Source organism: Herpailurus yagouaroundi, unplaced genomic scaffold (assembly GCF_014898765.1).
Source record: "Herpailurus yagouaroundi ecotype Mexico unplaced genomic scaffold, PumYag 192, whole genome shotgun sequence".
In the NCBI taxonomy this organism is placed as follows: Eukaryota; Metazoa; Chordata; class Mammalia; order Carnivora; family Felidae; genus Herpailurus; species Herpailurus yagouaroundi.
Window position 1 is genome coordinate 11,769,981 of NW_024412423.1, and position 23,801 is coordinate 11,793,781.

Genomic DNA, 23,801 nt, shown 5'->3' on the forward strand with positions numbered 1-23,801 from the left:
GGGTGGCTAAATATTTGCGAGTCAATCAATGTGATGCACCACATTAACAAAGGAAAAGATAAGGACCATATGATCCTCTCAATAGATGCAGAAAAAACACTTGACAAAATACAGATCTATTCTTGATAAAAACCCTCAACAAAGTACGGACAGATGGAACATACCTCAACTTAATAAAGACCATCTATGAAAAACCCACGGCGAACATCACCCTCATTGGGGAAAAACAGAGCTTTTCCTCTATGGTCAGGAACAAGACCAGGATGTCCACTCTCTTAACATAGTAGTCCAAGTCTTACCCCCAGCAATCAGGCAACAAAAAGAATTAAAAGGTCCCCAGGGGTGCCTGGGTGGCTCAGTCATTTAAGTGTCCAATTCTTGATTTCACTCAGGTCACGATCTCATAGTTCACAGATTTGAACCCCACACTGTCAGTGTGGAGCCTGCTTGGGATTCCACCCCCCAACTCACTCTCTCTCAAAATCAGTAAATAAATAAAAGGCATCCAAATCGGCAAGGAAAAGGTCAAATTTTCACAATGTGCAGACGACATGATACTCTATATAGAAAACCCATAGGACTCCACCAAAAAATTGCCAGAAGTGATACACCGGTTCAGCTAAGTCACAGGATCCAAAATCAATGCACAGAAATCTGTTTTTATACACCAATAGTGAAGGAGCAGAAAGAGAAGTCAAGGAATCGATCCCATTTACAACTGCACCAAAAACCAGAAGATACCTAGGAATAAATTTAACCAAAGCGGTAAGAATTATGGAGACAAGCTAACGGAAACAGAAGTTTGAAGGGGCTCTCGGTGCACAAATCAGGGACAAATAATGATAAATATTGTAACCCATTAAGCAAAAAGAACTCTAAGTCCACACTTGATAATGTCCCACAAAATATTAATTATAAGTGAAGGAAAGAAAAAGTAACAGGCATACGCTACCTGAATCATAACCAAAGTGGACATCACCAGTAATGGAACAAATCAAAGTTGTGTGCTGATAGGATGCAGTGAAAAAGAACAAAAGCATCACTTCTCTGATCCTCCTGCCAAAGATCTAGAACCTAAATCTAATACCAGATGAACCCCAACAGTACTGGGGGGGCAGGCTCACCAAAGACTGAGACTTCATCACAGGACTACAAAACCCCTCCCTCTCCTTCACCTCTAAATTACCTAAGACCTGTTTTCTTCTTACCCAGGGTATCATGTCCACTTTTCAACAAAACAGTACAAGGCACACTAAAAAGCAAAACAAAAAAAAACCCAAAACAATCTAAGCTTCTCTTTCAGGAAAGTAAAATAAGAGCAGCACATTTGTGCAGATCAAATTCAGTCAGCAGAGAAAGAGACCTAAAACCGAAAGCTGGCTCTCTGAAAACATCAATAAAATCAGTAAGCATTTAGCCAAGTTACTAAGAGAAAAAGAGAGAAAATACAAATTCCTAATATCCAAAATAAAAAAAGAATCACTGTACAGTCCATAGACATTAAAAGGATACTGAAGGAATGTTACACGAACGACTTTTTAATCCACAGATTGGATTGCCTGTAAGAAATGGGCCAACTCCCTTGAAAGACACAGTCTGCCAAAAGTCACACAGGAAGAAACACACAATCCAGACAGGCCTATATCATTTCGTGAAATTGAATCAATAACAACTTTACACAACAGAAAGTACCAGACCCTGATGACTTTACTGGTGAATCCTACCTAACATTCAAGGAAGAAAGACCAATTCTCCACCATCTTTTTCAGACAACGGAAGCAGAAGAAATAACCCCTAACTCATTCTATGATGCCAGCATTTAAAACCCTGATGTCAAAACCAGACCCAGACATTACCCAACAAGAACAGAAGAGACCAATAGCTCTCATTAACATACATGCACAGATTCTCAACAACCTATTGGCCACGTGAATCCAACAACGTATAAAAAGAACCATACACCACAACCAAATGCGATTTTTTTCAGGTACGCGAGACTAGTTCAACATTCAAAAATCTGCTAATATAATCCATCACATCACAAACTAAAGAAGAACAACCACCTGATGGTATCAAAAGATGCAGAAAAAGCATCTGACAAAATCCCACACTCGGTAATGATGAAACACCCTCAGCAGACAACTAGAGAGTAACTTCCTCGACTTGATAAAGAACATCCATAAAAATCCTCCAGAAACAAGGCAAGGAGATCCCCTTTCATCACAGCTTTGTGGTGCCAGACTACACGTCCTGACAAACGCAGGAAGATAAGCAAAGGAAACAAAGGCATGCCAACTGGGAATAAAGACATGATATGGTCTTTGTCTGCAAATGATGCAAAGTCTATTCCCAGCAGAATCAGACCTATAAATACACAAGGAACAAACTGGTGGCTGCCAGAGGGAAGGGGGGCGGTGGCCACAATGAATGAAGGGGAATGGGAGGTACAGGCTTCCGGTTACGGAAGGAGTAAGTCACAAGGATGCAAGTCCCATCACAGGAACACAGCGATGTTATTATGACAGCCGTACGGTGACACGGGGTCTCTACACTTGTGCTGCGCGCAGCATCACGAACAGACTGGTCAAATCACTATGTCGTATGCTTGAAACCATTAGGACATTTTACGTCAACCGTACTTCGGTGAAAAAAAAAAACAAGTGTTTGTCAGAGTTAGGCAGAAAGGAGGGAGAAATGGCACAGACGGGTTTCAGGGCAGTGACACTGTGGGAAACTCCAGTCATAGACGTAGGTGATTACTTGTTTGTCAAAACTTACAGAACATAAAACGCCAAAAATAAGTGCTGATGTCAACTGTGGACTCTGGGTGATAAGTGATTGGCTCATGTAGGCTCATCACTTTTAACATGTGGCCCCTCTGGCCGGGGAGGTGGATAGTGGGGCGGCTGTGTGGCTGAGGAGACCGAGGTCCACAGCAACACTCTGTACTTGACACTCAATTTTGCTGGGAAGCTAAAACCGCTCGAAAATAAAGTTTATTAACAACAACAACAACAAAAAAAAGAAAAAACAAGGAAAGAAAAATATGAAGGTGTGGTTAACAAGTGAGTGAAGAGAGAACAGTGTAACTGTTTGGCTTTCTTGTGCTCATCCTAGGAAGAAAATTTTCCTAAATAGCCATCTTTAAGAATACACAATTGTGCTTTGTCATATACCAAATAAAGAAAGGAAAATCTTGTCTATTTCTAGCTCTTCTCTAGGAAGAGTTAGAGCAGTGCTGCACATTTAACAATACGACAACATCTGTCGGAGGCACCAGAGTAAAATGTGTTTACACTCCTGCGTGTATTTTCCTATCACACCACCCACCGCTCCTGAAGCTCTAGTCCACAGAAGCAACTTTTCAGACGACGTCCTTAGAAATGACACACAAACCTTTTCCATCTCGAGGGGGGGCTCCTTTTGCTTTAAAACTATCCACTGGCGCCTTGGTGTCTGTTTCCAAACCAATGCTTATCTGTATCTCCGACTTGAACTTGGTGTATTTATTACTCAACAGCTGGTACCATTTTGGCGCCTGGAGAGTAAGTAACAACAAAACAAAAACACGTTAATAATTAATAGGAAACAAACAATAGTGGGAAATGTCCTATAAGCTTCCAAATGTATTTCCTGTAGTTCCTTAGCACCTTCTCCTCTTTTAAAGTATTTTTCACATTTTCCTCAAAAGAATCTAATCCTGCTTAGGAAGCTAACTGTATTTCCTCTTAAAAAAATAATAAAAAGTTTAGGGGGACCTAGGTGGCTCAGTTGGTTAAGCGTCTGACTTCGGCTCAGGTCATGATCTCACCATTCATGAGTTTGTGTTCCATGTCGGGCTCTGTGCTGACAGCTCAGAGCCTGGAGCCTGCTTCGGATTCTGTGTCTCCCTCTCTCTCTGCCTCTCCCCCACGTGCACTCTGTCTCTCTCTCTCTCTCTCAAAAATAAATATTAAAAACATAAAATGAAAATAAAAAGTTTAGACTACCAATTTTCCCTTTCCCTAACCCCTAATTTGTCACTTTTTCTGGTATATACCTTTGCTGCCTGCCACATTTCTGCTTTGTCCCACATATACCAAATGTGCAGAGAGCTATTGTTAACAAAAAGACACTAACAAAATACTGAAGGAAAGACCCAAGGTAGAGCTCTGGGTTTTGAACCACATACTTGGCTGAAATATAAAGGCTTTCTCACAGGATGAAGTATAAATTACCTCAATATCCTGGTCAGAGGATATTCTAATACTCAGAAATTCTAATCCTCAAACCAGCCTGCACAACCTCATGGCCCAGAACTGCATGTTGCATTAATGCAGGGACACCATTTAAATTCATAGAAACAGCGTTCTTACTCTAACCACTATTATATAAAGACATAGAAACTGATCTTTATAGGGGCGCCTGGGTGGCTCAGTTGGTTAAGCGACCGACTTCGGCTCAGGTCATGATCTCGCAGTTTTTGAGTTCGAGCCCTGCGTCAGGCTCTGTGCTGACAGCTCAGAGCCTGGAGCCTGCTTCAGATTCTATGTCTCCCCCTCTCTCTACCCCTCCCCTGCTCACACTCTGTGTCTCTCTGTCTCTCAATAATAAATAAATGTTAAAAAAAATTTTTTTTAAAGAAACTGGTCTTTAAGAATATCAAAACCAAAAGCTTCTGGTAAGTAAAATAAGCCTAAGCCATCATTTTTTGGGTTTGTTTCTTTTTTTTTTTTTCAAATCCACACCCAAGGTTTTTAACAGAAAAACTCATAATCTGTTGTGTATGTTTCTTATGATGGATCTTTACAATTTTAAGTCTAAGCGTGAAAAAGAGTTTTAGCTACTCAGGGAATTTATGCTATGTTTTTCTGTTTTAGAACTTGGAAAAACAAAGCTTATTTTTTTGTGTTTCTTTTCATTTACAGATAATCAATTTCTTCTGAACTTCAAATATTCTACGCACCAACTTCAGATAGTTCTATTAATAAACAGGAGTGATTAAGACAACATCTGCCTTTCTTAAAAGTCTTAATTCTGAAACATTTCCCCTGAACTCTGTTAATGATAAGAAGCAAATGTAATGACAAAAGCGTCCTACAGGACCAGATAGGGCAGGTGGGACAGGGGCAGAAAGGAATGCCACGTGCATTTACAGCTATCCTCCCCCTAAAACGATTACCTTCTGTGTAACCAAAGCAACCGCAAAAGGATCCTGTGCAGTTGTAGCACACCTAGGGAAGAGATACATCAGGGGCATGATCGTGGCTCCTGGTTGAGGGGCTAAGACTTCAGAAAGAAAACCTCTTCAGAACCTAGGGACAGAGAGGTGAGGAGTACCCAAGGAGGGAGGAGAAACAGATTCCCTTTTAGAGAACTTTTTAAATTCCCATTTCTTTTGAAGGATTCCAAATGTGGGCTAAGCTAACTGGCTCCTTTGTAAACACCGTGGCTATCAGTAGCGAACATGTTGCTAAGAGATCAATTTTTCTTCAGAGAATCCTAATTTAGGATTCAAATCAAGAATCAAAGACTTCAAAAGGAAGTTTATTTGTTTGTTTTTGTTTTAAGTGACAAAACAAAGTTATTAAGAACCATTCAAAGTATTTCCAAAGTCAGTAACATAAAAAAAGGTGAGAAAAGGCGTGCGTGGGTGACTCAGCTGGTTAGGCGTCTGTTGATTTCAGGTCTGGTGATGAGCACGGAGACTGCTGGGATTCTCTCTCTCCCTCACTCTCTCTCTCTCTCTCTCTCAATATAAATATATAAACTTGAAGGAAAAAAAAAAGATTGGTAGATACTTTAAAAGAGAAAAGAAACATTTTCAGTAACAAAAAGCACTGACGTAGGAATCGAGACCCTGAATTATTTTTCCTTCCTTATGTGTGTGCTCCTGGCAAGGCTGCTGTTTATGTCCCATAAGTGTATTTCACTGAGCTCACGTGTTCTGACGGCTACACACGGAAGGAATGGGAAGCAGGGGAAGGAATCAGAAGGCTACTAGCACAGCCAAGGTTAAGAAAGGACGGTGCCTTGGGCTGGGATCGCAAGGGCGAAAAGGTACCACGGGAGCTGGATCAGGAAGGGGTCGCCGCGGGCCTGAAACCAACTGGAAAAGGATGGCTACGGAGGCCGGAAATGGAGGCCGTCTGGCCTGCGTACCTGGAAGAGGGGTGCCGTTCACCAGAGCAGGGCACGCGGCAAAAGCACCACCTCTGAAAGCAAAGCTTGGCAGCTGAACATGCTGAGCTCCAGGTCACAGCGATGCGGCCGAACGTCTGAGCTCAGAGAGAATTTTCTTTGAGAAAGGTCGTTCTAGGTCAAAGAAATGACCAAAATATTGGGACTCTCTAAATCAAATTCCTAAAGCGAAACCTCAGAATCGCCACACCGGCTCAGACCCTCGCCCTTTCAGGTCCAGTACCACAGGTTCTTTCCATCAATGGGTTATCTACGAAAAATCCGCACCTAACCTCATCGGTAACAACGCATCAAAAGGGCAATACCTGCTTTGTTTCTTGAGCAGTCCTCAAGTCTAGCACAATGTAGCCTATAGTTTCCTTGGCTGAAGATACGGGATCCAAGGCAAAACACTGCAGTTTGATCGGCGTGCGTTGCAGCCTGTAACGTAACAGTTTATGTTATAGACGAACTAGCTTCTGCTTAGTATTGAGCAGATGTTCTGCTAGTTTTGAAAAGCTGCCTGCTACTAGCAAGACAACTATAATTCTTTCGGATAATCTCTATTTTCTGCAAAACTTCAACTGACATGAACTATTCATCATGCCTATTTATCTTTACACCAAGTAATACTACAACCACATCAAAAATCTTGGTCTCTCTCATCTGAGGAGCTATGCTGTAGGTCATTGCTTTTCAAGCTTCTCTACCATACAGAACTCTTTAAAAGTTAATAAATTAATTGGGGCGCCTGGGTGGTGCAGTCGGTTAAGCGTCCGACTTCAGCCAGGTCACGATCTCACGGTCCGTGAGTTTGAGCCCCGCGTCGGGCTCTGGGCTGATGGCTCATAGCCTGGAGCCTGTTTCCGATTCTGTGTCTCCCTCTCTCTCTGCCCCTCGCCCATTCATGCTCTGTCTCTCTCTGTCCCAAAAATAAATAAACGTTGAAAAAAAATTTTAAAAGTTAATAAATTAAAATTGAACATGAATCTTCAAGATTGATTTTAAATTATCCTTACACTGTCATACACACATAAAACTACCGATACACATATATGCTTAAAGCTCTTTTTGTCACTAAAATGATGAAATCAACTTCAGAATTAAATACCATAAAATCACAGACTACCGAAAGTAATAATTCATTGTAATACACAACAATGTTCTGTAAGCATGACCTTGGCTGGTATAGCAGGGGTTCTTGAGAGTCTGAAACCTCTATACTGGCTCATACATAAGCTCATTAGATTCGACCATCACTGTTACCTAATGGAATGACTATAAAACTTGCACTTGGCATACAGTCATCATTTATATACATGCAATTTATCTGTGTTCTTTTCTCAGCTTCCAACACGCAGAGTGGTACCACTTGGCATTAACACAACTGTGAACACTGCGGGCACTAATACCTCCTATCAGGACTCTGTGCAGATATTCCAGAAGTCACTGAACACAAAATTTTGATCTTCTAAGAATTTAATGCCCTTGCAAATCCCCCAAACAAATCCATGGACCGATTTGGCCACATAAGAAAATAAATTTCTCCTTACATTGACTTTTTAACTTCGTAATTTTATTTGCTTTAGTCCTAAGACACACCAATGAATGAAGTGATTCTGTGCTTTTCAGAAAAATGTTTTTCCAATCCTTTTTAAAACAGAAGTAGCCACACTCTTGCCTGTTTCGAGTCGTCTGAGCTCATGAAATAAATAGGAGGCTGTAGCTTTAAGCCTGTTTTATGTACTGATATGAAGTGTTTAAAGGGCTAAAATGAAGTATACAATTTATTGGAGATCCTTACATAATTACTATACACATATCTCTACATATCCTTAGCAAGCCAGATAAAGTTATGATAAAGGAAGTAATAGAAATTACAGTGAATTCCAACCCATGTTTAATATTGGGTAGCTATCATTACAGCACTTCTAGAGTATCCTCTCACACATCAGGAAAAAAAAAAAAAGCTACGTGTAATGGTTAAAAACTTAGGCTCTAGAACTCAAATGGCTGTGCTCTACCATTATCCAGCTGACTCCCTTGTGACAGGTTACTTACCTTCTTAGGCCTCAGTTTTTTCATCTATAATTGGGGGAAATCCTAACACCCACTTCATAGGATTGTCTTGATGTTCAAATGAATTACTATTGCAAAGTACTTTGAAAACTTCCTGGCACATGAGAAAACCACTAAACAAGTATTATCATTGTTACCATAATCTAGAAAGATAGAGATTTATTCATCTCTAGCAGCCTAAAACCTAGAGCAAAACAAATGGAAAACAACAGTCACCTGTGCTGATGGAGTGCTTTCCTGTCGATCTCCCAGGCTAACTCGGTAGCAAATTCTGGCTGGTCGGTGTGGTTCACAGGGTCAGTAGCCAACTGTTCTCCGTCAAACTTTGCTTCTACTATAAGCATATGTTTTGGACGCTTGGGGAAATGACGACCTGGAGAAAAAGACCATACAGGTTAATCAGAACTGTACAAAAATCAACTATGATCTTTTAGCACTTTTTAAAAATACACATTAGGAGGGGCGCCTGGGTGGCACAGTCGGTTAAGCGTCCGACTTCAGCCAGGTCACGATCTCGCGGTCCGGGAATTCGAGCCCCGCGTCAGGCTCTGGGCTGATGGCTCGGAGCCTGGAGCCTGTTTCCAATTCTGTGTCTCCCTCTCTCTCTGCCCCTCCCCCGTTCATGCTCTGTCTCTCTCTGTCCCAAAAATAAATAAACGTTGAAAAAAAAAATTTTTTTAAATACACATTAGGAGTTGTTGACTTATATAGTCCACTAACTACCTACTAATGTGTACTCTCACGTACAAATTCATGATTCATAAGAAAGAATCAAACTGAAAGCTACAATGTGTAAATTAGTGATTCCAAAACATTAACGTGCACATGAATCACCTGGGGACTCTGTTAAAATGTAGATTATGGTTCACTAGTCGAGGCTGAGAGGCTTTTTTTTAAAACATTTATTCATTTTCGAGAGACACAGTGTGAGTGGGGGAGGGGCAGAGAGGAAGACACAGAATCGGAAGCAGGCTCCAGACTCCAAGCTGTCAGCACAGAGCCCGATTTGGGGCTCGAACTCACAGACCATGAGAGCAGGACCTGAGCTGAAGTCAGAAGCCCAACTGACTCAGCCACCCAGGTGCCCTCTGAGAGGCACATTTCTAACAAACCCCCACATGATGTCAATACTATTGTCCTTGATTCATGCTTTGAGCAGCAACGATCTCAGTGACATTTAGAAGAAAAATGTGATTCCACTAATTTTAGATATTACTGTATCAGAGGTTAAAATGGAATAGTCAAGTCTTCTGGAGAGCTGGGAAATAACCCAATAAGCAAAAGCCAACCAACATGCATCATAATTTTCCTGTTAACACAGTTAGGAACACTCCGCAAATCAGCCCAAGAAAAACAGACACACGTATTCATTCATTCAAATCTCAAGGACAATGTTGTCAATCATTTTAAAAATATTCTGTCTACCTATCACTTTTCCCTGGTACTGCCTGACCCCCTTCTTTCACCGTTTACTAAAGGCATTATCAGAGTCAGGTATTCTCTATGTCAAATGATGGGGTACAAACAAGAGTAAAACAGAGTCCATCGCCTCAAGGAATTGAGGGTCTAGTGGAAAGAAGCAAACTGAAAACAGTGCCAACAGGAAGCTAAAAACTAGGGAAGAATCTCACAGTCAACCTGTTTGTAGGTCTGGCGCAGGGCATGGTGTTGAGACACATGTCTCAACACGTTTTGACCGATATTAAATAAATACATCCCAGCTGCTACTCACCCTGCTACACTCTTCTCAGTAGGAAGTAAAAGGGTCAGAGAGATTCTTGATTGCAATCCTCTGACTTTCAACCTGAAGCTCTCGCTTCAAACTCCCCATTTGGGAGTCTTAGTACAAGTGTCTTAGCAGGGGTCTCCCAATTAGCACTTACAGGGGCCTCTCTCTGGACATCATTTTGAGCTGCTCTAAAAGATCATGGGGTTCCCCAAATGCATTTCATGTCTGTCAGAAAGCCTGTATTCTCAGCCACACCATCATAACCATACCATCCAGTTAGCCTGAGAACAGAGAATACGTACTGGAACGAAGGGCTGCCTCCCTCATTCCACAGACAATACCTTGAGAACAGAAACCTTGTCTTTTTCATCCATGGATTCCGGCACATAGCCCAAATTTGGCTCATGGTAGAAACCTCATCATTTTCTTTTGAATAATGGGCATTTCTAGAAGTGTAGTCAAGAAACTGCACATAGCTCAAAATAACTGAAGAGATGGGGACGTAGGGACAGATGGCAAGAGAGGAGAAGAGGCTGAAAAGGCAGGCAAGAGGCATACCGTGAAGGGCCATGAATGCTGTTCTAGAAAGTACAGACCTTATCCTCTAGGAAACTAGGATTTTTAAGACAATTAAATTCGCATTTCAGAAAGATTACTCCTAGATGGTAATGTGAACAATAGACATTCTCTGGAAAGGGGGGAAAAAACTGATGAAACAGACCACTGAAAAGATTACTAGAAGAGATCAAGCGCATCATGAGGGGCTCAAAGCGGGGCACTCACAGTGGAAACTTCCTCCTTTAAAAGTTTACATGAAGCACCTCGTATGATTTTAGCAACAAAGCTTGGTGACCATCTGGAAGAAGGGGATGGAGAAGGAACCAGGAAGATGAAGAGTCCCAGGTTCTGGGCTTGAGGCAACAACACGGTTATGATGAATGGAAACACAAACACAAAAGGAGACGGTTTGCACGGAGGTCCATGGTCCGGTTTTAGGTATGTTTAGGGCAACACCTAACCGACAGCCCTGAATCGAGGTTCTCTTCTCTGCACACCGATACTAAACTTGCAGATAATGCTCTCCTACTTAGAAATATAGGCTGCCTCCCTATTTTTTAGAACATTGAACTCCTTGGCTTTCAAAATCCTCCAAGGCCTGCTCACTCCAGCTACACAAGCTTATTTGACCAGAATACTCCTCAATGTTCACCTCCCTTGACTCTGGTCATCTTGCGGGACCTCTTCATCATTCCATCCACCAAAATTACTCCATCATTGGCCTGGGGTTTGTTTTTTATTTTCCGTTTTTCTTAAGTTTATTTATTTATTGTGAGAGAGAAGAGAAGCAGAGGGAGAGGGAGAGAGAATTCCAAGCAGGCTCCGTACTGTCAGCGCGGAGCCCGAGACGTGGTTTGAACTCATGAAATGAGAGATCATGAGCTGAGCAGAAAGCAAGAGGCAGGCAGTTAATGGACTGAGCTACCCAGGCACCCCTGGCCTGGGTTGATCTAATGGCCAGCAGGGACTTCCTCCCATCATTACCTAACTACTCAAAGCCCTTAAGCCATCATCCCCACCCACCCCCAAAACCGATGTTTACAGCCCACATCCCATATTTTTAATATTATACTGCACTCCAACATACTGTGTCCTGCCTGTGAATTTGATCTTCTGAAGAAGACAGAATCCTACATCCTTGAAGGGAAAGAACGTGCCTTTTATTTGGGTTTCCTCATAGGAGGGAGCAAGTACCAAGTCCAGAAGCTTTTGTTGACCAATTACAAGGGGATTTCAGCCCTCTGTCTTTAAACAATCAGTAAGAGAACAGCTAAAAATGCTGCCCCAACAATTTAGGGGTTCTGGTCAGTTTTCTGTGCCAAAAGCCATTACCACTCATTCCCTCTTACCACCCACCCCCCCAAATAGTACCAGGCCTCCACAAAATACCTCCAATGGTGGGGGAGGGGGGCAGAAGGCAGCCATTCCTCCGGCCCAACTCAAGAGGACTGCCGTGATCAGATTATTCAAAACCCATCTTCTTTTTTTAATTTTTTTTTTAACGTTTATTTATTTTTGCGACAGAGAGAGACAGAGCATGAATGGGGGAGGGGCAGAGAGAGAGGGAGACACAGAATCTGAAACAGGCTCTGAGCTGTCAGCACAGAGCCTGACGCGGGGCTCAAACTCACGGAGCGTGCGATCATGACCTGGACCGAAGTTGGACGCTTAACCGACTCAGCCACCCAGGCGCCCCTCAAAACCCATCTTCAACTTACCTAGCAATTCCTACTCCCTCCACTTGCCTGCAGCTTCTCTCCAACCACACTGAATTTCAGCAAGGGCAGAATGTGCCTGGCCTTTCCACACCTTAAGGGTTCTTCCCTCTTCCCTTTGCCTGGAAAGCCCACCCTTTCCCTTTTCTCCTGACACATTCCTGACTCATCCTTTAGGACCCAAATAAATGTCACCTCCTCCGGGAAATTTTCCCCAGAGCTGGTCTTTCCTTCTCCCACAGCCTGATGAACTATACGCATTCTCCAGGCTATACTGTTTACTTAGTTTTTAGGACCCGGCCTGTTTTACCCCTACATTCCCAGCACAGTGCCTGACACTCCATGAGCCTGCAATAAACAAAGGTCACTCCTTCAACACACCAAACTTCTAGGAACGTATATAACAGACCGTCTTGACAACTACTCCTCCTAAGTCCCCTATGAAGACTTAGTAAAGGGAATGGCCCCCGTAACACTTCAGACTGCAGGAAATAGGGATTCGAGTCGAAAGCAAAGCTCTCACAAATGGGATCACCGGGAGGCCCCTGAACAGAACGTGCTTTCCAGGCACCTTAGCTCACGAGTCAAAGTCATCGACGTGCTGCTTCTGATGGAAATCGTTTTTCCTACGTTCTCTGGGGCTCCGGCTCTTCACGCTAAATATCACCTCTCCCTAATAGCTCTCACGCTCCCTTGAGAGGTTTCTAAATCAGTCGCCTAACAGGCCTCAGGAAGTACAACTCTGAACAAGTCTTGCGGGACTGCAAAAGGAAAGATGACAGGGTTCGTAAGGTTAACAAAGTCTCAGTCGCACGCCACTCGGTTAAGTAAGGAGGCTGCAGGTGCAAATGCAAGCCCCTTGGCCGCTCACCTTCTAGGATGGATACGACGATGAGCAGTTGGTCGGACTTGGAGACCATGGTCGCGGTGGGCGGCCCACAGGCGGGGTCTGCTTGGGGGAAGAGGGACCCGGGTGAGATGCTGGAGGCCCGCGACCACCAGGAGGAGGGCTCCCTCCGGGGCTCCCACCGCCCGCCCGCGGCCCCCGACGCCGAGACCCCGCTCCTCGGCCCGGGCCCGCCGCCGCCTGCAGCGCGCCCGGCTCCCCTGCCCCGGACCGCCAGCCCGACCCTAGCCCTGCCCCGACTCCACGGAAAGGCAAAGGCCGCTCGGTCCCCCGGACTGTCTGCAGGGAGAAGCGAACCCGCCACCGGAGGACCTTTTGCCGCCTGTGTGGCCGCTTTTCAAACGCCCGGGCAGCCGCAGCGGCAGCCGCCGCGCCCCGCTTCCGCCTAGCAACCAGGCCCGCAGGCCCAGTGCAGGGAAGGCGAAAGCTGGAGGACAAAGGGTGATAGAGACCAGGGCAGTCGAGGATAGAACGCCCCTCAGCCCGCCTCGCCTCCTGCCCTTTTATGCTACGTTCCAGAGCCCTGGGGAAAGACTAGGCCATCACCTCACAGCGCCCCCTGCTAGCCGGTTGGGGGAAGGCGGGCGAGTTGGCGGGGACCGACTGCGCAGGCGCACTACTGCAGCAAACGCTGCCTGCAGTGCCCCTGCGTGGAGTGTCAGTGTGGTGTAGTCTCTGCTTTCCCCCCCAGACACACCTGGGAAATCCAGCAATAGACACTGAAAACACGCACACGCACACACAAAACCAGCTCCGTTCCGATCCCCGGTGTCACTACTGCTTAAAAATTAGATCACAGAGTGATCTAATGAATCTCACATCATCTACTAGAAGAAATTCAGACTTAAGTCTGGACTGAAAAAAATCTCTAAGTAGGACTCGCGCCGCACCGCGAGTGTTCACGTTTTGGAAACAAGTCGCGTCAATACGGTAATTACTGTAACTGCTGGAGGTGACGTAAACTCTCCGAGAATTTCCTGTGCTTTAGAAACAAAAACACTGTCACGTGGGTAGGGGAATTAAAAGTATAGGTTCTTCGGGCCCCCTGACAACCGAGTAACTAATTAGCACAATCAAGACCCCAATTAAAGAAGGCATTCCTCCCAACCTTCGGGCTTTATTTTAGGAAAGATGAGAAATCTTTTGGGGGTTATCTACCTTGAAAATGGACCTCGGGCGGGGTAGAGGGAGAGAACAAGGAGGAAAAAACAATCCCCACCCCACCCCCATTTGTGCCCAAAAGGAAAGGAGAGGGATGTGGAGATCGGGCTAGACGACTTCTAAGACCCTTTTCCGTTCCCTTCAGAGCTCCTTGAAATGAGGCATTATGCAATATAAAACCAAATCATCTACTTTGGGTTCATCACTGAACAATGTATTGTTTTGTGTAAGATGTACATACAGAATCCAAAGTAGATACCATAATATAGTAAACCATCAAGTACCCAGAACCCAGCGTCAACAATTATCGTTTAAAGATCAATCTTCATCTGCTCTGTTAACTTGCAGGAAGCCCCTAATATCGTATCAAGTCATCTCTTCGATATCTACCTGTGAAAGAGAAAGATTTTTTTTTTAATTTTTTTAACGTTTTTATTTATTTTTGAGACAGAGAGAGACACACAGCATGAATGGGGGAGGGGCGGAGAGAGAAGGAGACACAGAATCGGAAGCAGGCTCCAGGCTCTGAGCCATCAGCCCAGAGCCTGACGCGGGGCTCGAACTCACGGACCCTGAGATCGTGACCTGAGCCGAAGTCCGATGCCTAACACTGAGCCACCCAGGCGCCCCGAGAAAGATTTTTTTAAGTAAGATTTTAAGAATCTTAAAAGATCTTTTAAGATTCTTAAAATCGTACTTAATTGCATTATTTTACCTAAAAAATAAATAAATAAAAATAATTCTCTAAAACCTTTAAGTATACACCGTTGAAATTTCCCTGATTGTCTAATAATTGTTTTCCAGTTGTTTTCTTCAAATCAGGATCCATAGAGGTTCCAAAACACAATGTACTTGGTTGACCTGTCTTTTGCCTCATTTAATGGATAGGTCGCTCCCAATTTTTTTTTTTCCCCCTTGAAACTCTTTATGAAATCAGTTGGTCATGTATCCTGCGGAGATTGCCACAGTCTCAATTTTGTGGATACAATACAAATGTCATTATCTTACACACCCTCTATGGAGCAGTCTAATAAATATATCTACACCGACAATACTCAAAGATCAGCAAACAGATCAACAACAGCAAGCAAAATACAAGCTTATTATGGTGTAAAACACTCTTTAGTTGAACCCTTAGACAAAAGGAAGCCAAAGCAATGAAACCAGTGTCTCCAAAGGAGAGAATACTCCTGGAAATCAGAATCTGGGACCTACTCCTACAACTTACCTGCTAGGTGACCTTAGACAAGTCCCTTCACCTCTCTGAGCCCCCGTTTCAGCTCTACAATAGTAGTATACATAATTTCTTAGTTCAGGACCTAAATGTATTAAAGGCCGTTTGGTTATCATCTTTTGATATGAGCAGTAACAGACCTTAAGTTAGTAGCTGTAGAGAACTAGGAATTGCCATCAACATGGCCTCGTTGTTTTTGTTTTAGGATCTCCATCCAGCAGGGCTGAAAAGCTACATTGTAAGCCATCACTGGATGCCAGAGAATAATCTCAAATCAGAAAAGAAAAATCTGACAAATCATTAAAATTAACTCAGAAACTTTCACATAGTACAATTTTCATATAGTTCCCTTTAACTGGACTTTCCCCCTCCCCTGAACAACACGATTACTCTCAAAATCATGTCATCAGACCTTCTGAAGTCATTGACGTAGCTGGTTCTCTTTTTACATACTGTACAAAACTAACGACAGAAAATTCCCCATATATCCCATCCAGAAATGAAATTATAATGCAAATCCGCAGCGATAGCCTCTTCACCTGTTATTCTATCATCTAATTTTTTCATATGCGGTATTCAACAGTGGTAACTTCAGTTCTGGCATAAACCCTATGTCAGCTTAAATTTACTTAGGTAGGGGCACCTGGGTGGCGCAGTCAGTTAAGCGTCCGACTTCAGCCAGGTCACGATCTCGCGGTCCGTGAGTTCGAGCCCCGCGTCGGGCTCTGGGCTGATGGCTCAGAGTCTGGAGCCTGTTTCCGATTCTGTGTCTCCCTCTCTCTCTGCCCCTCCCCCGTTCATGCTCTGTCTCTCTCTGTCCCAAAAATAAATAAACGTTGAAAAAAAAAATTTACTTAGGTAAATGCTAATAGGATATAAAAATGTTGTCTAGTCGACAATGTGAGATTCATTATAAACATGCAAATTCAAATTGTCAACCTGAAAGCTTATCATATTAGGTAGCTTTCTCTTTCTATGAATTTCTATCAAAAAAACAAACCCCAAGAAAGCAAAGTATTTTGACTCATGTTAGGTCTTTTTCTGGAGCTATTGTACATTTTGGAAAAACACTCTCCTTATAGTATGTCTCTATAGTTTTTACCTTTTCAGCAATATTTCTGGCCCAAGACAGGAAGGATCAGGAACATGTTCCCCTTGCTCAGTCCTTTCCCTTGTCTTTTCCCCTTGTCACCCTACACACACTCACACACACATGCGCTTAGTACCATTCCAGACAAGCTACCAGGAGTAACAACGTGAACACATTTATTGAATAAGTGCTATTTGTAAGAGCATGGGGCCAGACCCTGACCCTCCAGAAAGTCTTAGAAAACAGTTTCCTTCTGGCAGGGAGTGAGAGTGGAGGTACTAACTGGTACTCAGTGTCAAGGTGACTTCACTTCCAACTCAGCCTCTGATACCGTTAAACTTGGCGATGAATTCAGGTGTCCTTACTCCCCTGAAGAAGGGCCACTAACACCCACGATAAGAGAGGCAGGGGAGCCCCAGAGGGAAGACCCATGCATACCAGCGTTCCAAGTTTCCACCATGTTGTTAGCCTTGTGACTTGGCCGAGTCACTTTCTTCTGAGCCTCAGTTTTCCCCTCCGTGAGACAGGGTGTATTTGTGAGGATTAATTGGCATTGTTTCTGTGAAGAACTTGGGCCATAATGAAATCTCTGAATGTGGTCGCCATTTTTATTGTTCACGTGGACGGATAATTTATTCCGGTCTTCGTCATTTGTTTCTTTTTTGGTTCTACAAAGACAACCGTATTTTTTTTATATCCCCTCACCTTGGCCTATATTTATGTTCTAAGGGTTCTAAGGGTGATATCTGCCCCCCCCCAAAAAAAAAATGTTTGTCTCCCTGGCTCTTGTGAAAGACCAGAAGAGAGAGTTCCAAAGTCCAACACTCCTTCAGGTCAGGCGGTGCTAGTAACTAGTGACGAATGCTGGGTTGCACCAGGACAGAAGCAGAGCACTGTGGTTGTCTAAAGGGACAGCCCTTCTCTCCCCAGCTGGTTATTGCCATGTAGCAAAAGCCAGATTTTCCAAAATTCCTTAAGAAGCTGGAATTATAGATTTTAATGTGCACGCATTTGATTTTTAAATGCTGGTTACTAATTTCAGTTAAAAACCAAAACAACAAATGGCAGCCCTTGGCTATACACAATGTGGTGGACCTCACATGCTTTGGTCTCCTCAGATGCTATAAATATATTCTCATTAAAATTAAAGACATAACCCCCCCCCAAAAAAAAAAACCATAACAACACGATACAAGCCAACCAAAACTTTTTCCAGCCACACTTTAGTTACCTCTGACCTACATTCTGTAAGGTGGTTCTTTTTTTTTTTTTTTTTTTAATTTTTTTTTCAACGTTTATTTATTTTTGGGACAGAGAGAGACAGAGCATGAACGGGGGAGGGGCAGAGAGAGAGGGAGACACAGAATCGGAAACAGGCTCCAGGCTCTGAGCCATCAGCCCAGAGCCTGACGTGGGGCTCGAACTCACGGAGCGCGAGATCGTGACCTGGCTGAAGTCGGACGCTTAACCGACTGCGCCACCCAGGCGCCCCTGTAAGGTGGTTCTAATAGGCATCCCTGAAGGGCAGAGAAAGGATAGTAGAAAGGAAAAGAGAAGAGATTATCCTAAAGTGGGAAGGAGAGGGGTGAAGGACAGTGTGGTGGGACCCGCATTCCAACCCTTGACAGAACTTTCAGGAAGGGATTAGCAACAGGGACTAGAGCTGATGGATCCCCAGGGAACAGAGACTGTAGACCCCCGTTTGTCATACTTGGCACAAGTTTTTATGCCCCTATTTTTTTTTTAATGTTTATTTATTTTTTTTTTCAACGTTTTTTATTTATTTTTGGGACAGAGAGAGACAGAGCATGAACGGGCGAGGGGCAGAGAGAGAGGGAGACACAGAATCGGAAACAGGCTCCAGGCTCCGAGCCATCAGCCCAGAGCCCGACGCGGGGCTGGAACTCACGGACCGCGAGATCGTGACCTGGCTGAAGTCGGACGCTTAACCGACTGTGCCACCCAGGCGCCCCTATTTATTTTTTAGAGAGAGAGACAGAGCATGAGCAGGGGAGGGGCAGAGAGAGAGGGAGATACAGAACCTGAAACAGGCTCCAGGTCTGAGCTGGCAGCACAGAGCCTGATGCAGGGTTCAAAACCATGAGCAAGATCATGACCTGAGCTGAAGTTGGACACTCAACCGACAGCCACCCAGGCGCCCCATCTTATGCCCCTAATTTGACACAGAGTAAATCAGCAAAGTCACTAGAAGAGTCCATGAAGTCTTGGATGATGGTTAGCTTATCAGTAACCCAGAGGAGCAAAACCTTGCAAAGAGCCCCCCGCCTTCCCAAAATTTGCCCTGGGTAAGAACCCCAGCACCTTTGCACCACATTTTGTGTGTGCAGTGGGAGCCCCCGTGATGACTGAGATTGAACTTCTGCCTGGCCAGGGAAGCTTGAAGTAGAATTGAAGAGTCTGAAGAAAACCCACATTTCTTGCTCTCCCTCCTTTGTGGAGTAAGCTTCATGGGGTTACTTTTGGGCTGGGATGAGCTTTGAGGCACCCAGTCATGGTGTTTGTCACAGTGGCTCTCTCCCGGAGGCAGGGTAGACAGCAGAGAGTGGGAGACCACGTCCTACTCCATAGAGACCCTTCTGGAACTGTGGGAAAGGGCTGCAGGCCGACAGACGGTGCTGCTCAGGTTTGCTTTGAAAAGACGAGGCCATCAGTAGAGCGCTCGCTTTCTAGAGGCAGCCAACTTTGAGGGGACTTCATCCGAGGGAGTAAAGGACACAACAGATGGCATGTGCTGGGATGAAACCCCCACCACTGTGACCCTGTGTCATTGAGAGACACTGTGTGACCCTCGGGGACTTTGACTCACCTGTTACGTAATCTCTGATGGGTGTCAATTTCTCCCTCCTCGAAAAAGCTTCCTTTTGAAACACCGAAGCCAATAGTAGAGGAAGAACTGGTGTGGGCCTACTCAGCTGTCCGGAGGAGAGATTCCCCAGGCTTCTGGGTGTTTTGGCCCACAGAAGTCTGACCCCGCCAAACCGTAAACCCAGTCTTCCGTACTATAAAATATCTCTAGCCCAGGAGTTCTATTTAATGCCGATGTTACAAGTGCATCTGAAGGGTTTAAAACTATTTGCTGCCTCTCTGCCTTATAGTCACCATCAACCACCAGAAATTACAACAGACAATAATTGCCCAACATCCCTGCCACCCACCCTGTGGATTCAGACAAAAAAAAAAAAAAAAAGCTCTAAACATATGGCCTGGATTCAGGGAGACAGAAGGCTCTCTCAACTTCTCACCCACATCCCTGAGCGCTAGCCCAAGCGGCCCCCACAGCCAGCAGCTAAGCAAGCTTAGTCATGTCATTTCACAAGTGGTCTAATGGAGCCGATATCCCTTGGCAGCTGCATAAATCACAAAACTGTCCTTCCCAAGTTACTGTATGTGTTTTTGCTGCCAGCCCAGAACTTTTCATTTGCCAGAACGTGAACACTTCCAGAGAGACTCTATCCAGCAAGTGTAGCAGGTAACGGGGTGTCCAATGGGGACTTTGTTGCCTTGGAGTCGTCACCCATGACTCACAGGATGACGAAGAGGTGTCGTGCCTCCTTTGTTCTGAAGAGCACCTGGGACAACAGAGGCCCAGACCCCTCTCCTGGCCTTTGGAGGAGGTGACCACACTGGCTCAGCATGACCATCAGTTGAGCAGTCACCTAACGCTGTGCTCAAACATGATGGGCTGAGGTGTGGCCAGTGACAGGCCTGAGAGTCTTCCATTGGGGAGAGCGAACGTGCCCCCCTCCTCAGCCCAGGCCTAGTAACGAGGAGTAAGTCAAAAGGAACTTCCCACAGACATGGATGGTCTTTCTCATCAGCAGCTCACTGTGGCTACTCAAGTAGTTAAGTAGGAAGGAGTGAGAGAGAGAGAGGCTACGCGTGTATGTGTGCGCGTGGGTGTGTCAGAGAGAGAGAAAGATTAGCATTAGCAGCCGACATCATGTTTCCTTGTGGCCAAAATGCATGAGATCCCCATGGATGAAAAGAATATGGCAGAAGGTCATTTCTGCCGAGTCATTCTGGCGTCCAAGAGGCCAGGCCACCAGGTAAGGAGACTGCAACCTTGAGAAGCTGAGGTGTAGACTCCAAGAGGGGAACTGATCTGGTTCTAGAAGCAGTTGAGCAGGAGGAATCAAAAATGGCTGAGTTAAGGCAGGTCTTCCAGAGCACGATGCAGTGTTTTGGGAAGCTCCCCACACCACCTCGACCAAATGCCTCTAGAAAGGATTCGCACCTAAGTCCCAGGAGAAGCAGCAGTTAGCTGGGAGCCTCTCACACGGCAGCAGAGACTGACAGGTCTTGAACGGAGAAAGAGCAACAGACAAGACAGGACCACACCTGCAGCTGCTAAGTTAGGGATATTTGCAGCCATTCTCCATCTTGGATCCCAACTCTTTGGAGGAGTAAGGATCTCAAAAGAAAGGGAGGAGAGAGGTGAAAAAGTGGATCCCACTTCTCTCCCCATTCAAATCCCGTAGGTGGAAACTTTGCTGAACAGGGAAAATGGGAGGAGATGAGAATTCAAACAGATGTGAGTTAACATTTTTAAATGGGTTAAGGGGAACCTGGGTGGCTCGGTCAGTTAAGGGTCCGACTCCTGACTTTGGCTCAGGTCTTGATCTCACCGGTTTGTGAGGTCAAGCCCCACATCGGGCTCTGCACTGACAGTGAGGAGCCTGCTTGGGATTCTCTCTCTCCCTCTCTCTCTGCCCCCCGCCCGCTTGTTCTCTATGTCTCTCAAAATAAATAAAAATAAACTTGAAAAAAATTGCAGCAACATGGATGGAACTGGAGGCATTATGCTAAGTGAAATAAGTCAGTCAGAGAAAGACATATATCATATGGTTTCACTCATGTGTGGAATTCGAGAAACTTAACAGATGACCATATGGGAAGGGAAGAAAAAATGAGATACAAACAGAGAGGAAGGCAAACCAAAGGAGACTCTTATAGACAGAGAACAAATTCAGAGTTGATGGGGGTGGGGATGAGGGGGCGGGAAAAATGGATGATGGGCATTGAGGAGGGCACTTGTTGGGAGGAGCCCTGGGTGTTGTATGTAAGTGATGAATCACAGGAATCTACTCCTGAAGCCAAGAGCACACGGTATGTTAGCTAACTTGAAAATAAATTTTTTTTAAATAATAAATAAATAAAATGGGTTAAATTGGGGATGCCTGGGTGGCTCACTTGGTTGAGCTTCCAACTTCTGATATTGGCTCAGGTCATGATCCCAGGCTCATGGAACTGAGCCCTGCATTAGGCCCTGTGCTGAGCATGGAGTCTACTTGGGAATCTGTCTCTCTCTCTCTCTCTCCCCTCTGCCTCTCCTCCCCACCCCCCCACCCCCGCTCACTCTCTCTCAAAATAAAATAAAATAAAATAAAATAAAATAAAATAAAATAAAATAAAAATAAATAAATAAATAAATAAATAAATAAATAAATAAAAGGGTTAAATTGGTCTGAACTAATATTTTTATAGCTGGAAGTGATCAGAAAGGTATAATCAAGCTGTCGTTAAGGGGTGGGAGAAGGAGACTTAATGGAACACAGTTGGAAGGAGTAACTGGAGAAAAATGGAACCATTTCATCTCTGTTCCTTGACCCAGACCAGTGTTCAGACTGTTGAACAAAAAGGTAATTTAATAATAATAAAAGTAGTAATTGTAATAATACTCAAATCCTATCAACCCTTCTGAGCTTCCCAGCAACCATGTGGAGAGAAAAGCAGGTATTTCATTAAAATTGAGCACAGGAGAAAACATGAAGTTGGATAACTTGAAACTGGATAATTGTGAAAGATCAGTTCTTTTGACAGCTTGTGTTAAGCTACTCCAGTGATTTCAAACTGGGATACACATAGGAGCCAATGGAGCTGTGGCAGGAAACTGGATTATACCAACTTGTATGCCCTATCGTAAAGCAACCATGTTAGCCAATGGTTAAGAAATTAAAACATGAAGCTATATGGACACAAAAGACCTTTTGCATGACTTTAAAAGAAAAAAACTTAATACTTCGAGGAAATTTGTTTGTACTACGTCATCAGCCTTTAACGTCCCCACGCGCCCCATCAATATCGACCCCGCTCTCCAGCTGAGAGATGAGATCACTGGTTGGATTTTTTGAAAAGCTCATCACTTGCATTCTTCAGCCACATCTACTTCACTATTCTCAGGGGTGAAAGGGAGAAAGATAATATCTAAGGGGAAGGAATGTCTTACTTCCACATAGTGCTCCCAGGGTTTGGAGAAGATTAAATTTATCTTCCTAATTATACGTTGAAGTCATTGTTATTTCAATACGGTGAATCGAGTTCTTAGGAAGTCTGACTTGGACATTCTAATTCCTCCAGATTTAAATGGTTGGATGTTCAGTTGTGAGGTCCTCTTGGGTTCATTGAGTGTGATAACAGAATGTTAGTGTCCTCTACAAATTGTTACAAACGTGAACTGCTTTTTCATCATAAAATGATTCATGTCCCAGACAAGAGTTGATTATAAGGTAAGAGTTGATTATGGTGATTTTTTTTTTTAACTTTTGGCTAAAAATCTGCAATGTCAATATTGACTGGGTTATCCTAGCATTAGCCAGAAGTATGGAATCTCCCAAAAATCAGGATAGCAAATTCTAGTAGATTGGAGAACACGTTTAATTTGTTCATTACCATACTCCTGGTGCCTAGAAGAGTGTCTTGAGTGAATTTGTAGCAGACGCTCCATAAATTCTTGTTAAATAAATAAAGTGAAATTTGCAATGATGTTAGAACTGTATCTGCACCAAGTGATAGACAGTATTAGAGATGAGACTTAGATACATGGAGGACAAAGGTGAATTCGTAATTCGATGCAGATTAAGAAATGTAGCTACGAAACTGTCTTGCTCAGATTGCACTAGTCATTCTGTGATGCATTAAGAAACACTTTGCAGTCTATTTGATTTCACAAGCTTTCTAACAAAATGAGAAGAAGTGATTTCTTGGGCTAGAGGAGAAAAGAACAATCTACAGTGATACTTTGGGAAAAACTTGAAGGTTAAGATAAACAGATGATTTTGTAAGGATGTCAGGGATGAGAGTCGGTAGGTTAATTTAGAGAAATATGATTATTATATTAGTGTCAAGAAGAAGAAGAGGAAAAATGAAGG

At 44.0% G+C, this 23,801-nt stretch overlaps 1 protein-coding gene and 1 long non-coding RNA gene across 5 annotated transcripts in view; both read right to left on the reverse strand.

Annotated features, from left to right (window-relative positions):
• The window catches only part of CEP120 (centrosomal protein 120), a 79,123-nt gene extending 65,530 nt beyond the window's left edge, over positions 1-13,593 (reverse strand). For 3 of the 4 annotated variants that reach the window (XM_040444337.1, XM_040444340.1, XM_040444339.1), the window contains exons 1-5: positions 13,460-13,593; positions 13,112-13,189; positions 8,455-8,611; positions 6,486-6,600; positions 3,397-3,538 (exon numbers count right to left, since the gene is read on the reverse strand). In XM_040444337.1, the coding sequence (XP_040300271.1) occupies positions 3,397-3,538; positions 6,486-6,600; positions 8,455-8,611; positions 13,112-13,160 (463 nt within the window). In that variant the 5' untranslated portion in view covers positions 13,161-13,189; positions 13,460-13,593. Of the gene's footprint in view, positions 1-3,396; positions 3,539-6,485; positions 6,601-8,454; positions 8,612-13,111; positions 13,190-13,444 lie in introns of all 4 variants that reach the window. The other variant, XM_040444338.1, reaches the window with a different exon arrangement.
• On the reverse strand, positions 5,506-6,477 carry LOC121010613 (uncharacterized). Its single transcript, XR_005781284.1, has 2 exons — positions 6,142-6,477; positions 5,506-5,749 (listed from the first exon to the last, which is right to left on the reverse strand). It is a non-coding gene; the product is annotated as an uncharacterized LOC121010613 (long non-coding RNA).
• Positions 13,594-23,801: the final 10,208 nt, after the last annotated feature.